Source organism: Numida meleagris, chromosome 14 (assembly GCF_002078875.1).
Source record: "Numida meleagris isolate 19003 breed g44 Domestic line chromosome 14, NumMel1.0, whole genome shotgun sequence".
NCBI lineage: Eukaryota > Metazoa > Chordata > Aves > Galliformes > Numididae > Numida > Numida meleagris.
Window position 1 is genome coordinate 3,728,508 of NC_034422.1, and position 15,538 is coordinate 3,744,045.

General features: G+C 38.6%; 1 protein-coding gene across 4 annotated transcripts in view; it reads left to right on the plus strand.

Annotated features, from left to right (window-relative positions):
- Positions 1–15,538, plus strand: part of TMEM132D (transmembrane protein 132D) — a 229,164-nt gene that overhangs the window by 59,819 nt on the left and 153,807 nt on the right. For 3 of the 4 annotated variants that reach the window (XM_021413020.1, XM_021413019.1, XM_021413018.1), the window contains one exon: positions 11,920–12,808. The exons of the other annotated variant lie outside the window; for it this stretch is intronic. In XM_021413020.1, the coding sequence (XP_021268695.1) occupies positions 12,048–12,808 (761 nt within the window). In that variant the 5' untranslated portion in view covers positions 11,920–12,047. The remainder of the gene's footprint in view (positions 1–11,919; positions 12,809–15,538) is intronic. 4 annotated transcript variants of the gene reach the window in all.

A 15,538-nucleotide genomic window follows, 5' to 3' on the forward strand; every position in this document is an offset into this window, starting at 1 on the left:
GTGTTTTCATGTGACTTTTAATTATAAAAATACTGTTTGAACTGGTTATTGGCATGGAAACACACAAGAGATTGTTGTAACGTTGGCACAAGAGAAACATTTTTTAAAGATTACTCTGTTTTTAATCAGTCATTCATGCTACTAATACCTGCCCACTGTGAATTGGTAAAAGACCAAAACTTTCATATAGGCTAATGAAGATAGGATAACTTTATTTAAACTTAATTTCACCATGATACAATGCTCAACTAATTGATCTCCACTACAAAAGACTGCAGATCATTAAATACTAGAAAGGATGATGTGAACTGAGCTGTATTGTGGTCAAGAAAGAAAGCCCTTATGGTTTGTAGCTTTGATTACATTCTTTGTCTTCAGAGATTATTTCCTTTTAATTCACTGACTTCATATGAATGCAGAATACTAATGGTAAGAGGTCATCCTAGCTAAGGTTCAATCAAAGGGGAGTTATTCTTGGATCTTGACTGTTTGGCTATAGTTTTAGGCTTGAGATAAAAAATATTCTAATTGGGTTTGAAGAACTTTCTTATCTTTTCATAAGATGCAAATATCCGACATATGAGCAATCATTCAAAGTCAATTGTGTAAATCAGAACATAAATCATAAAGATAATTTAAGATGTGGAGTAATAAAATCTGAGTATATTCATAGAGCACTGCCATGTCTACTGTTATGCTTCTCTGGTCTTGATCTTCTGATCTTTCTTAGTCCAAAGAAGCTCTGCTGAGTGAGTAGATTCACTCTTGGAATAAATTTAACCACGGCCAAGCTCCGTGGCACTGAACACTCTTCTCAGTAATATCAGAGCTTCAAAAGCTAGAGGGGGAGTTGTAAGGAGTTGTACTTCTTTCAACACTGTTGAAAGCAGACTACTGTTCATGTAGATAAGAATCTCCTGTGCAAAATTATAGTTTGAACAGTGATTTAATTGTATATTTCTTAGTACACTTATGATGGGACTGTTTATATGTACGTATGTATATCTGTACCCTGGGAAGTTACACTCCACAAATCTACATGGTTCGATAAAGAATATATCTGACTTTTGTTCTGTGGTGGATTTTGAAATTAACCTTAAGAGCAATGTAAATACTTCTGCACTGCTTTGCAGTAGTTTCTTGTTTGTTGCTCCAGATCGAATAGGCAGTGGGCAGTACTGGACCTCCTCTGGTCCACTGCCAGATCCATCATCTGATCAGAAGGTAGGTGGTGCCTGAGAATACTGCTGTTGTGTGTCCTGATGAAGCTGAGCTTCTTTACAATTCGTATCAGAGCTTCAACTAATACCAAAAGAACTACAATTTTTTGTTTATTTTTGTCTAATCTTCTGATGAAATCATAGTAGGGCCAGCTGAATATGATTGTTATTTTAGCAGTGGGTTGGGATTTAGCGAGGTGGAGCTGAAATAACTCTCGAAAGAGTTTATTCTCTTGAAATGCTTTGAGAACTAATACTTCACCCTGAGCAGGATTAAAATATTTCCTCCAGTCTTTTGCCCCATTAGTGAGCTTATGAGAATTTTTGGTTTCTGGTTTTTACTCTTATTCCACACCCTTAAATAATGGGAAACCTTTCCTATTCAGGTCCCAATCAGCCTGCACACTAATTAAGCTAATTGGCAGAAATGTGATGCACTCCCTAATTACAGATGGAGAATTTTTTTTTGAGAACGACCTTACTGCAATTTTTCTTCCAAAAAAAAAAAGGCAAAACACCTCCCTCCTCCCCGTGCCCCCCGCCAACTTTAACTGTTGTTAGGATTGCCAATATGTCTTCAAAAGAATTTTGTAAGGTGGTTCCCTGTCTCCCTTGTGTTACTGTGGCCTCTTACTACTACTTGCATATACCAGGTAGACAATTTCAAAGAATTTTCTCATAGGAGGGTTTCTGGTGAATAACTTTAGGCAGAAAGTGGTGTCAGGAAAGGCATTACTGGAGTGCATCATAGTATGAACACTGTTAAGAAGAAAAAAGTTTATGAAAGACCCTCACAAACTAATTTAATCTAGAGCAGCCTTGGGGTTTTGCTAGGTCATGCAATTAACCAAACCATCCCCTGATGTAGGTTCTAATTGAGTACTGAGTTCCTCCCTGACCCCCATCATCCTACCTTGGTATCTCATCTATCAGTTACAATAGCTCTGAAAGGACAACCTGTTATGTAATAGCTGTAAATCCTGCTAAAAGCAAGTTTATTCTCACTTTCTGGTCAGGGTTTAGTGCAGAGAGGAGAAATCTCAGGATTTAAATTGAGCTATCTGCAATAACTCATAACATACTGTTTGCATTTATAGGAAAGGCCTCAGTTGTTTTGGTCTGTGAGTTAGACTGCATGTTCTGTTTTGTTTTTTTTTGCTTTAAGTGGGGGGGAAAATGTATCTTCTATTTTAATTTCATGTTTCCTGTGGATTGTTGGTTTTATGCATAACCTTTGTATCTACTATTATTTCAACTGAGCTGCCTTGACTTATTTATAATCAGTCTCCAAGTGCAGTATCAGATCTAGTCTTCTTCCGAAGAAGTAATTTCTTGCCTTGGGGGCTTGTAACTAGAAGGGAATAATGCTTAAGCAGAGACACACATGCAGGAGGGAAGACAATGACTTCTAACACTGTGGAAATGTCAGACCATGACCTTTAAGAAGACTGAAAGAAACCAGAGGGCATAAGCCCTAAGGGAAATTTCTGCATGAACAAGAGTGGGAGTTGACTATTTTTGTATCTACAAGAAAAAGTAATATATTGCTGCCCTCATTCATTTGGTCTATGGAATTTATTACTGAAAACTTCATTGCTGAAAACACGTGCTCGTAAGCAGGGATCGTGTTTTGCCAGTCCTCTTTTCAAAGATTAGATCTGTGTATATTTACCTATGTATTATGATTGTGAGCCCTCCTAAGTGTAATCTGAAACATTTCATCCTGAACTGCTATAGCTATGAAGTATTTACTTTTCAACTTGTAGTAACAACTAGGCAGGATTTACGTTATTTTGTACTGAGGAAGGAACTGCACTGCACGCATGTGCAGCAGAGATGTAACATCAACCTGAAAGGACCAGCTAGGGAACTGTTCAGCACACTATCTGCTTGTGCTGCTAGTTCTCATGGGATGTGATAAACTTTTTATTGGGAGCATTTATCTTATTTCTGTACATCTTCTGAAATTATTTTCCACCAGTTGTAAATATTTCCTCCCAGGATATCACCGGTGAACCTTATCTGCCTTCCTTCTTCAGGTTGTGTTGTAAAATTGTTTGACATATGCGAAGATCTTCAGTTTCAATGTCTATAGTCTCATCAATGCTACTTGCTATTTATCTAATTTGGAACCCTTAAGTCTTAAATTTTGTATGTGGCATCTCTGAACCATGTATAATTTGGGAGAACACTTTTAATTTGTCATTTTAATACTTATGCTTTCCTTCACTTTCACTGGTTTGTCTTGGTTGATTTGTTCCTGGATATTTCCTAAAGTGCCAGGCAGTAGATGTCTGTACACTCCTGTGATTTGAGTGGTTTGAACCATTTTTCTGTGACCAGAAAAGGAATCTTACATACTTGTAGACTGCATGCATAGATATGCAAAGCCTAACCTAATTTTAAACCAAGTAAGGTAATATAAATTATATCAAATAATCAGTACTTTTCTGTTCTGTCTTATTTGTTGTCTTCCCAAGACAGATTTAATCCTGATCTTTATCTAAGGACACAATAGTTGATAGTGGTTTGTGGATCACGGCAACTAAGCATAGAAACGTCTGCTCAAATTTATTTAATTTATCCAGTGATTTGATTATTATCCAAATAGGTTAATGAGAGCTAATATGTTCAACCATGTTTTTCTAAGAAAGGCTCCTGTCAAACTCTAGAAGACTTGCCTTTATTACATGCTTAGTAGGTTTAAAAAAAAAATCTGATAACCCTTCTATGTGTCTATTTAGTAGGAAGGCTGAAGGAATAGCTTTCCCATGAAAGTTAAAATGAAAAACAAAGACAGAGTTTGAGAAGACAAGTTAAAGCTTTGTATTTCAGATTTATATTCTATTTTTATATACGTGTGTGTAAAATATATTTATATGAATATATTAATATTCATTCTTGAGACTTTATTAGATTTTTTTGTGGCTTCTCTTCAGTGTTGATGGGGTGAAAGAGTGAATTTCACTTTGGATTGACTTGATCATTGTGTTTTGTTTCTTTTTAAATCAGTTTAGACGGACAGCTGAAAAAATCAATTATTCACATGGGTCTAGAGTGGAATACATCAAATTGCAGCATCAAGTCTATAAATTATTCCTGCTGAATAAAAACTGGTGGTCAGTGCAAGTCTAAATGCAACTTAATTTGGTTAATGCCTTTCTATTGGTTTTCTGCTCATCAAAAATTCCTACCGTCTGTCTTACTCTACCTGGTAGATGCTGCTCTTTACTCTGAGGACATTCTATTAGAGGACTTCATCTTTCAGTCTGTTATTCACAAGCAGTGATGGGAAGCATCAGTCATTTATACGACCCTAGAATCTATCTAGTACAAACTTAACATATACAGCAAAATATTTGCATTAGGGTTTGCTCATACTCACACAAATGTAGATTTTAAAAGTGAATTAAACTATTTTAAATGCATGTGTGGATTCACATGTGCAAATATGTACTGTGACACTGGTGAGGATAATTACTTTGAATGCTCAGAGAACCAGGCTCTGAGAGCTTGATGTGACAGCAACTTCAATTTGTGCTCTTTGTAAATGTGAAGACCTGCTTGGCAGAAAATGTGTCTGTAATTTGTTTTATATGTAGGATTGTTATTGTTTCTGAGCTTTCTATTGTAGGCTTTTCACCAGTTCCTCTCAAATCTTTTGTTCGAAGCTTCTCAGTGGGACTAGAATGCAAAACTATTCATGTCCATGTAGCAGGGATTTTTAAGTATCCAGGATAATTACAGGGTAGAGAAAAATAATTTGAGCTCTCAGTGGTTCTTGTGCAGCTCCCCTGCAGTCTTCATTGCTGCTGAATTTCAAAGATCCTCCACGTTCCCTGGGAGAAACATCCCTGCAATTAAATAGACAGTCCTCAGCTCCATGCCTCACAGCATCCTCCTTGGGGGATTCTGTGACACCAAGGGTATAACATTCCAATTTCCAGTCAGGCTTCAAAAAAACAAGTATTTAGCTGAGGCAGATTTTACTATGACCTTTAGAATCTGCAGGAAGATGTGAAACTGGCTCAAAATTGACAGAGCAAACTCCCAAAGAAGTGCTAAAGAAAACACTGGAGGTTTTATCAGGCAGGGGAAGGAAAAAAGTTCTAGTTTATCTTCCTATTTTTAGGCATTTATGGAGTGTCAAACACTGTAGCATCTGTATCCTCATCAGCTTCTCTACAAACTGCTTTTCCTTCCTTCTCATACCTATTTAAAAGAGGATTTTAAAAGGTGTTCAGTTTATGAATGGGACTTTGGAGGTTTGCATGAGCAAAGAACTTTCCCTAGATTTAGTTAAATGAATACTAGATAAGGTCATGGCCTTTGGAGTTTGCTTGCATAGGGAGAAAAATACTTTGTTATGAAAAGGTAATTTCAATCATCATTTTTTTGAGATACTAGCCCCCTGCTTAGTTGCCAGAAAGTTGAAAATAGGGATGTGTCAGGGTTAAATCTTGCTACTTTTGTCATGCTTGTATCTACGCTTCTGTGTACAAACGTACATATACTCTACACTGCCCTCAGATTTCTAGAGTTCTCAGGAACAAGTTTCTGTTGATACCTTCACTTCCTTCTGAGAACACACTCAAGTATGTTTAAGTTGCACCTTCTGTAGTGTGTATGAAATAGGTATGTATTTAGTGAAATATCACTAGTTTTCTTAACACTCAGGGAAATACACTGCATGTGCCAGCAATATGATATATAAATAAGACTTTAAACATTTTTAATCATTAGTGAGTGTAGCAGTAGAAGATCAATACTTTAGTTGTTGGCTTTACAAATTCAATGTTAGGCAAAGAGCCTACAGAAAGATATAGAGGTCTAATATGGATTAAGAGGCTTAAAATTAATTTTAAATTAATTTTAAATTTCCTGTTCTTTAAGAAAACTGATGGCTCCAGCATGTTTAAGAAAGCAGGAGAATGATCAGCCAGCAGCCACAACAGTTCTGTGCTGCAGTTCACATTCAGCTGGGATTGGATTAGGGCATATAGTCATGGCTTGTCTCAGAAGGCCAGCGGCAGAAACTAGCCTATTACTTTTGCTAAGTCAGATGTTAACTCCATGCACAGAATTTGCTTCCTTCCAGTCATAATGTCCTGTTAGCAGAACTGCAGCATCTATACAGTCGCTGATATCACTGCAAAATATGAAGAGTGAATTCTGCAAATGTTTGAGGTATATCTTGGTTGACTTGAAGACTTTTTATTGTCTTGATAGTCCACTGAAGCAGGGTAAGGCTGTTCTATGTGCAGTCCTGTATTTCCCTACCACCCAACTCCACTTCTTTCAGTTCCTGAACACTGGAAATAGTATTTCAAATAGGATAATTCTGGCAAGAATTTCAACTTTCTAAATTTAAATTTTGTTGTGTTTTGTGCTTGTTTTTTAATCTTTAAAATTTTCATTACTACTTCTGTAAGTAGTGTCATGGGAGGGGAGGGAAAGGGAGACAAACTATTGCCATTGAAAACTCTGGTCAGAGCCTGATAAATCTTTAGAAATGTTAGGCCTTAAAGCCCCTGTCTTTTAGTTCTTTCACCACTAGGGAGCCGGGGCCATTAGTGTATAGCGCCTAGACTTGTACTAAATCATTAAAGAGATTGTCATTCCATGGCTTATTAAATGCATCCAAAGCACAGAAGAAGACCAAGAGCTGGTGTGTGCGTCAAGATGGACCAGTGAGTTGCTGTAATCAACACACAAGGGAGTGATGCATCTTATGTCCTTCTGTTCTTTGTATCACATGCAGCTGATGGACTGGGGACAACCCTCTGTGTGATTGTTGGTATTTTGCATCTGGAGCTTCAGAGAAGTTTCCTAGCTACTCTTCCCTCAGTAGTTAATGTGACTGTTCTTTGTTCTTCCTTATTGTGAACTTTGTGGTGTCCATCATTGCTTTGCCCTTTCATGTTCAGGCTGACATCAGATCTTGTGTGAAAGTGTCGTATCCTTTCATCTCAATACTTTTCTCTGTGATTATTACTTTGCTGCCTTTTCAGGTGGGAACTTTCCTTTGTTATGTGATTTTTCTCTGATCATTTTTGTATTGCTTGGTAATATAAAGCTGCGTGTGTTCCTCTGTGGCCCTTTCTGTTTAAATGATTTTTTTATCTGTCTGTCAATGTGAATAACAAAATAACTTCAGGATTGTTCATTTCTCACCAATTGAATGATGGGATGTAGTCTGTCCAGACATCAATGATAAAGTTATTTTACCAAAGTTTGTGGAAGCTTTCATGAGATACTCCAAGAAAATATTGTCATCACACTGTACAGCTGTTGTCAAAAATCTTTTCTGGCTGATAATCATATCTGATGAGCCTGATAAATACAGTGAGGGACCCAAAACTGAACATGGTACTTGAAGTGCAGTCTTACCAGTGCTGAGTACAGAGGAACGATCCCCTCCTTAGTCCTGCTGGCTATGCATCTGATACAAGCCAGAATGCTATGGGCCTTCTTGGCCACCTGGTCACACTGCTGGCTCATGTTCAGCCAGCTGTCAAGCACCCCACATCCTTTTCTGCTACACAGCTGTCCAGCTACTCTGCCCCAAGCCTGTAGCATTGCAAAGTGTTAGATCTTTTGCAAAGAAAAAATTCGAAGGGATTACAAATACAGGAGAGGAAAGATGTTTGGAAGATTCAATGTCCAGGAGTAACTAAAAGGTAAAATTTCTGTCTGGGCTGGAAAGAACCACCTATCTCAACCTCAGAGGTAGAGCAGCAGACTTCAGACTGGTAATAAAATATGATCTTGCAGCTGGTAAGGCAATTTTCCAAAGTTATTCCCTTCAGACATAAGAAAAAAGCAATTATTTTTTGTAAATACTAATATTATATAATTGATTGGAAGAATGTTTTATTTGCCATAAATGTTGTATGGTCATGGATTGAACTGTTCAGAAATAAAGTAAGTGTTAGGGCAATGAAATCTCAAGGATCTGACAATACAGAATGAAGTTAGTGGTCTGTCAGATTTCTTCAATTTTCTGAAGCCATGGTCAATAACACTGCAGTAAAACTGGGCTATGAATAGTGTTTTTGTCATTGACTGAAAGCTGCTGTTACATGATATTAAAGAAATAAAGATTTAAGATTTTTTATCCAGACTGCAGTACAAAGTTAATAGCCTAATCAAGGAAGCAGTCTGAACTCTCTTGGAGGGTAAATGCAGCATGTTTACAGTGTCATGTTCAGGGATATATTGCATGCACAAGCTTTGGCTGTGTGGGAGAAGACTGAATACACTGCTGTTTTCTTGAATTTCTTAAAATTCACTGACCTGCAAAGAATTTGCTTCTTCCATCAATGACAAGTACTTTTTAAACAGTGTCAGTCAGGAAAGATTTACTAAAGAGGAAGGAAAGAAAACCACCCTCCTACAGCATCTCATCCCAGGTGGCCACTGATTGAAATCCTCAACAAACCATTCACAGTGTGAGAGATCAAATACAGATGTAGTTTTAAGGGGTTGAGAAATAATAGCTCCTGGCATAAGCGCAGCATCAAAATTGGGTTGTATTGGCTTGTTTCAAACTGTTGTGGTTCATCTGGAACCAGAGCACTACAACAGCAGTCCACAAGTTCAGTAGATATTCTTCAGCAGACCTCACAGTGAAATCATGCATTCCAGGGCAGGGTCAGTCCCTTGAGTTCAGTAATGCTGAGCAGCAGCAGTCCCTCAGGACCCAGCATTGCCTGCTAAAGTCCCCTGGAAGAATCTCTTTTTCCCCTACAGTGTCTCAGCTTAAGATAAACCGATCTTATAGCTTGCCACAACTAATGAATTCAGAGCTATGTGGACTGCATCTGAATGCTGTGAATCTATCCTACTATGGATGTACTGAACTCCTTCAAGGTGGTTGTGATCTGGTATCACTGATTTCTGTTTTTTTTTTTTTCATGGGTTATCCCTGTGGAATTGTAATTATGATGTTATAGGTTTGATGTGATATTTAGGATAGATGGTATAACTGAAAATTTTGAATCTCCAATTTTATGCTGGGTCTCATCCAAAAACATACAAAATTGTAATCTTCTGCAATTTTTCCTTTTTGATTTAAACATGCATAATTTGTACAGAAATTGCCATGGTTGCAATCAAGGACTCTGGTAGTTTTTGTGTTTAATTTCCTATCCTTCAGAATCCTTAATAAACTCTCATGGTCAAAATCCAGATGGTACATCAGAACTCTGTAGTTTTTGAACATTTTTTTCTGCTTATGCTGATTATAACTCTTCCTAGATAAAGTGTAAAACTGTTTGAATGTTTGGCCTTTGGCTGTTTGGAAAGCTGCTGTCAGCTTCCAGCATGAATATGAAATCAGTGCACAGTGACAGCTTGCTGGTAGGGAGAGGTGCAGCCGTGAGCAGACCAGTTTGCCATTGCCCAAGAGTTTAAAAACCAATGGACCCTTCTCGATCTGGTGGGACTGTTTCCTTTTTTATTAAGCAGTTCTTCTGTTCTGAACAGTCATTGATTTACGAACTCTGAGAAACACTGTCCTGTGGAGATGGGGAATATAGAGGGAAGATTTTTAATCCCTTAGGTAATTAAGCTTTAAAATAAATGATTAAAAAATTATGAGGCGAAACACTCTGTTAGTTTTAATATAAAAATAATGTACTTCTCCCCTTGGAATGCAAGGGAGGGAGCTGCAATCAAAATAAGGGAAATAAAAAATGGAATACCCTGAGCTTTTTTCCTCTGAGTTGCCTCGTTGATGCCTCACTGTGTTTAATGGTGCTTTGCCAAGCTGTTGGGAGGAGGACAAAATGAGCATGGAATTTATAAATGGGACATTAGATGGAGGAATGATGTTATGGGCTGGGTGATCTGAGGAGTACAACAGCAGAACAGATTTTGCCTTAGGGCTGGATAGGAGAGATGCATCCTGCAACTCCAAGTACTAGCAAAGCCATTTAGAGTTCTTAGATCTTTTTTTGTGGCACTGCCTAGGAGAGGGTCTTTAACAACTTTAGCTGCTCTCACTCATTGGAATGTCTGGAGAGAAAGTGGAAGCCAAACGATGCAAAGACCAACCCTAGAATAAGGGGTGGTTTTGCATCCAAAGAAGCGCTGCAGTTTACTCTGAGAAGCAAAAAAGCTTTGGGTGCAACTTCTGAATTTAAACAGCATCTAATGTTCCCCCTCTTATCTGACCAAGATCTCCTGCATTGACTGCTTTGTTGTGGAGGTGCATTGGTGATGGGGAGCAGCAGCATGGCTTCCTCTGCCCTTGTCTCCTGCAAAGGCAAATTTCCCTCTCAGGTCATCCTGCCCATGGATGGAGAAGATTGTCGCTCTGAGCAGCATTTTCCAGTTTGTTTTTTGGTGAACATTTGCAGTCTGAAATCAGTCTTTAAAGAATACCTTCCCATAGGATCTGAAGGTAACAAGGCTCGTCAAGCCTGTTTGAGCCTATTTACAGTGAATTGCAGCAGATAAATGGGAGATTGGTGGTTAGCAGGAACTGTCATCAGATTAGGCCACTGCACTTCCTAACTAGGCAATAAATATTTAGGTCAGATGCCAAACAAATAATAAGGGCTAATAAAGCATCTGTGGAATAGACCTCAGGAAATTGGGTTGCCTTTGGATGTCATCTGTGTCAACCCTTTGTCACTTTTCTGAATAAGGTTACAGATTTGAATTTACTGTGGAAAAAATAATGCAATTTATAGTAGAATTAGACTGTGAAGACATAAGCATGAAGGTCAGATGTTCAAACAGGGAAGGTCATATTGTATTTACATCTGTATTTTTTAACAGCGTATGTCTTTGCTCTTTGGGACTGACAGTTCTGAGAAAGAATGGAGAGTTGATTCTTTAATATGATAGCCTGCCTCAGGTAATTGCTTGGTGGCACAGTTAAAATAGATGCCTCACAGTGAGAGGCTCAGTGTCATTGAAAATGTTCTTTCTATGTGCAGTGGTGTACAACCTACAGATAACGCATTTATATTAAGGAACAATGTAAGGTTGGGCAACAGCAGTGATATGAGGCTTGATAGTTATTTACTGGAGGAAAAAATACCCACCCTTTTTCATAAATGTGGTTAAGTAGAAAGGGCCATAAATAGGGTGCAAATGAAACTCCTTTTGAAATCTCGCAGTACCAGAGTATTGTAATGGAGCTTTTGTGTATTGGTTATTGTGCTAACTATTTTCCAGGAGAAATCCAGCGTTGTGCAGGAAGTCACTTAATGACCGTGCATTGCTTGACACTGCTGGAAAGACTGCTGAAGTGGAGTCTGAGTGGCCAACGTGTAGCATTTGATGTAAAATCATGGCGTTGATTTCCTGTGTAGGTGCAGCTTGCTGTAATGATCAAACCTTTTTTTTAAATGTGCTTGTGCAGTGATCTTACGTTGTAATTGCTGACTGGGTAATTTTGCTCTCCGATAACAAATGTATGTTGCAAGTGAAGATGTGACCTTTGGCATGAGTAAACCTACACAAGCTACTCTTTATCTATCTGTCATATAGAATGTAGAAAACTCTGTTTTCTAAGCAAGCTGGATAAATCACCGTTTACCTAGGCTACTTCTGCATGAGTTGAAAATGCTTATTACTGCTACTAGTACAACCTACAGCATTGTTAAGGCTCCGTTAAAGTCAGGTAGGTTATGTCACAGTATGATTTGAAGATTTGATCTTTTAAACTCTCCTTTCCTTTCAACAGTGACTGAGAGTCGAGGGATCCTGGAAAGCATACAGAGGTTTTCTTTACTGCCAACTTACTTGCCTGTGACGTATCGTATCCACAATGCAGATGTTTCCTTCTTTCTTAAGGAAGCCAACCAGGATATTATGAGGAATTCTAGCTTGCAGTCACGAGTGGAGTCATTTCTCATCTACAAATCCAAGAGGCCACCTGTGCTAAATGCCAGCTATGGACCTTTTTCCATTGAACAAGTAGTGCCCCAGGACTTAATGTTGTCTTCAAATCCATTTGGATCTACCAACAAGTTCTCATTTAATTGGAAACTTAAGGCTTTCATAATGAGTGACAAAATCTACCCTAGCAAGCCCAAAGTCCAGGTCTTGTTCTACATTGTGGGCAGGGACTGGGATGACTATAGCACGACGGAGAGGCTGCCCTGCCTGCGGGTGTTCGCCTTCCGAGAGACGCGGGAAGTCAGAGGCAGCTGCAGGCTGAAGGGGGACCTGGGGCTGTGTGTGGCAGAGCTGGAACTGCTGCCAGGCTGGTTTAACCCCCCCACTGTTGTTGCTGGTCGTAAGAAACCCATGGAACATTCTGAAGGGAGTCCTGTGGAGCTGTACTATGCCATACAACCAGGAGATGAGAAAGGGGAATGCACCAAAGAGGATGTTAGGAAAAGTAATGGGATCCGACCAGGGCGCAATGATATTGATGAATCAGGACCTCCTTTGCAGAGGATTGGAAGCGTTTTCCTTTACCAGACACACGCTGTCCCTTCCTTAAACGAAATGAGGTTGGATAATAACATTGCCATTTGGTATGCACCAAAGACTGTCAAGCAAGGTGACATCTTGACTTTCCTTGTATCTATTGCTAAAAATTCAACAGAAGATCAATTCACGCTGAGGTAAGGCTATTTTTTCTTCTGTACCTTTCCTTTTTTTTTTTTCCTATACTCTCGGTATGGGAAGTCACTTTCTCATCTATGAATTTTCTCAAAATTCTTCAATTGCTTCTCTATAGAAACAATTACAGTTGGTTGACTTGATTTTTCGTGTACTGTTCAGTCTAATATTGTATGAATTGCTGAGATGTGATCACTTTCAGCGTGGAAGGACAATTTCAACAAAAGGCCTTAGAATACTACTTACAAAAAATTAAATTAGTAGACCTGGGACCCATTTATGTGCTAATAGGAGATAATATGTAAATTCTCCTGAACTGAGGTTTGTGGTGCTCCTATCTGTCATTGAACTCATGTTAAGACTAGTAAAGCTCAAATACACAAAGGTATTTTTAGGAAGTGAGCAAAAATTAGGCATCTAAGCAGGATTTATATGCTTAAGCACCAACCCGCAGCTTGTTGTAGACCTGTCTCTGTTTTATACATCGGAAACTCAAGAGTGCTATTATTGACATAAGTCCAAGTCTGGAAATGAAAAATACCTGAGGGCAGGGTACTGGTGGTTGGTTTGGGGGTTTGTAACTTCAAAGTTATACTCAAAGTGCCACATTGATTGACTTGGTTACTTTCCTAGGTTCGGGATGTTAGTGGGAAGTTCACTGTAACTGCTGATATAATCCAAGAACAAAGAGTATCAGGCTATACTGTGGTAAACTGAGAACAGTTGTGCACTGCATGCAAGTAAGACTGCCTAGTCGTCTTTTCAAGTCTGAGGCTCTGTGTGCCAGCACAGCTGTGTGTCTGACAGTACCGTGGAAGAATTGTGGGTGCAGAGCTGACTTCATTCTTTTAGCCCTTACAAGTGAGTCACGGCAGCTCCATCAGAATTGGAGCAAGTGTTGTACTGTGGTTTCTGAGATGGATTGCCATGTCCTGAGTGCTTGTTCTGGAAGTAAGCATTGGTGACAAGGTTCCCAACGGCTCACAAACTTGCCTCGCAGAGAGGAGGTGCCTCATAAACCCAGGAAGCTCACTGCTCCCTTTTACAAATGTTGCAGGTGCACTGCAGTTGGCAACTGTGAAAGTCTGGAAGTGCTGGGTGCCTTCACCTAAGGAATCAGCTCCTAGTCTGACTTGAGACAAAACACACACTCTTTTCTCTGGTGTTTGTACATCTCGAACTCCAAAAATCTGTCTCTTTTCATCTGGATGTTTCAGGGCTCAATCTAGTCATCCTTAAAAAAAAAAAAAAAATTAAAAAAAAAAATAGGGTGATTTGTGTGGGATTTCTGGAGAAAGTAATTTGCTATAAAATCAGGTCATTTTTCCTTTACAAATGTGTGATATATAAAACAAATAACCGTAACACTTGGGTTGCTGGTTTGAGGACAGTTATTTCCTCTTCAGCTGGTAGAAGATAAATGCCAGGAGGATATCTACTCTCTTTACCATAGCAGGTTTTCATTTTCTGAGTCAATCTGCCAAAGATTTAGGTTGCTGTGAGTGACTGGTTTCAAAACACACAATCTGAATTCCTCAGAATCTGTAAATGTTCAGGGACATCTTTCTAGCTTTCTGTATACTAATGACTTTAAAAGGATATAATTTCAGACACACATGGAGGCTTCTATTACATTTGAAGATGCATTTAAATATAAATATTAAACTTTTCTATCTCAGGGAAATAAGGTTAAAAAATCTTCAGTGGCTCACACACCATGAATTCAGTGTCTTTGAAATCTGACTTCAAAGCTATCCATGTTTCTGTGAACTGTGATCAGTTAAAAGTAGAGCTGGTTTATAACTAAGATAATTGTAGTATATGTAGGTTTACAAAATTTTCAGAAATCTTGTTTAAATGGAAATGAAATTTGAACATCAAACTTCTAAATGAATGCTTCTAACATTAATTTTCTGGAACAAAAAGGAAAAAAGTCTTTGATTTTGGGCTTTATTTTAAGATTCTAGCTGTTTCCAAGTTCAATGTTCACAGGCTGGGAAGAGAATCCTAAGGATGAAGGAGAATCTTGCTAGATCCTTAGTTCGTGAAGAACTTTAGTGAATTCTATACATAGCTGTTATATCTGATGAAAATGAACAAGAGGCTCATGTGTCTAGCACTGCCAGCCATTATAATATGATGAAGACATTAGATTTCTTCTACGAGATATAGATTTGGTACCCAATAAGCCATAGCTTCCAGTGTGATTTTAGGCTAGTTAATCTACCTGCCTCTGCTTTTTGCCCTTCTCTGACCTAGCAGTGCTGGTGATAGTGACTGCTCCATGCCATGTCCTCTGCCCGCAGCTGCAGTACACTACAGCTCCTTGGGCATACAGTGTGTGCATGGTGATGGATATTGGTCTTCATGGTTACTGCTCCTATGCTGCAAATATCAATAGTGTCAGAACATGCTGCATCTACTTGGTCTTTATGGTGCTGATCTCTCTCATAAAGGAAAGGAAAGCAAAGATTTTCCCCCATAATATAACTTTTATGAGAAAATTGTACTAGCATTAATCTTTATTTTGAAACTGTCTCTTACATTTAGAAGTCCTATCCTGAGTGGCAGCAAGACTTGGCAACTGTATTCATAAAGCAAGGCCAACGGCTGCTGGCAAAATGCTTTTACCATTGCTTTTGCTCCATTGGACTGGAAATCATGACTTGAACAGATGGAAAATATAGGATGTACAGGTCAAAAAAGAAGCAACAGTAATGCAAAACAACCAC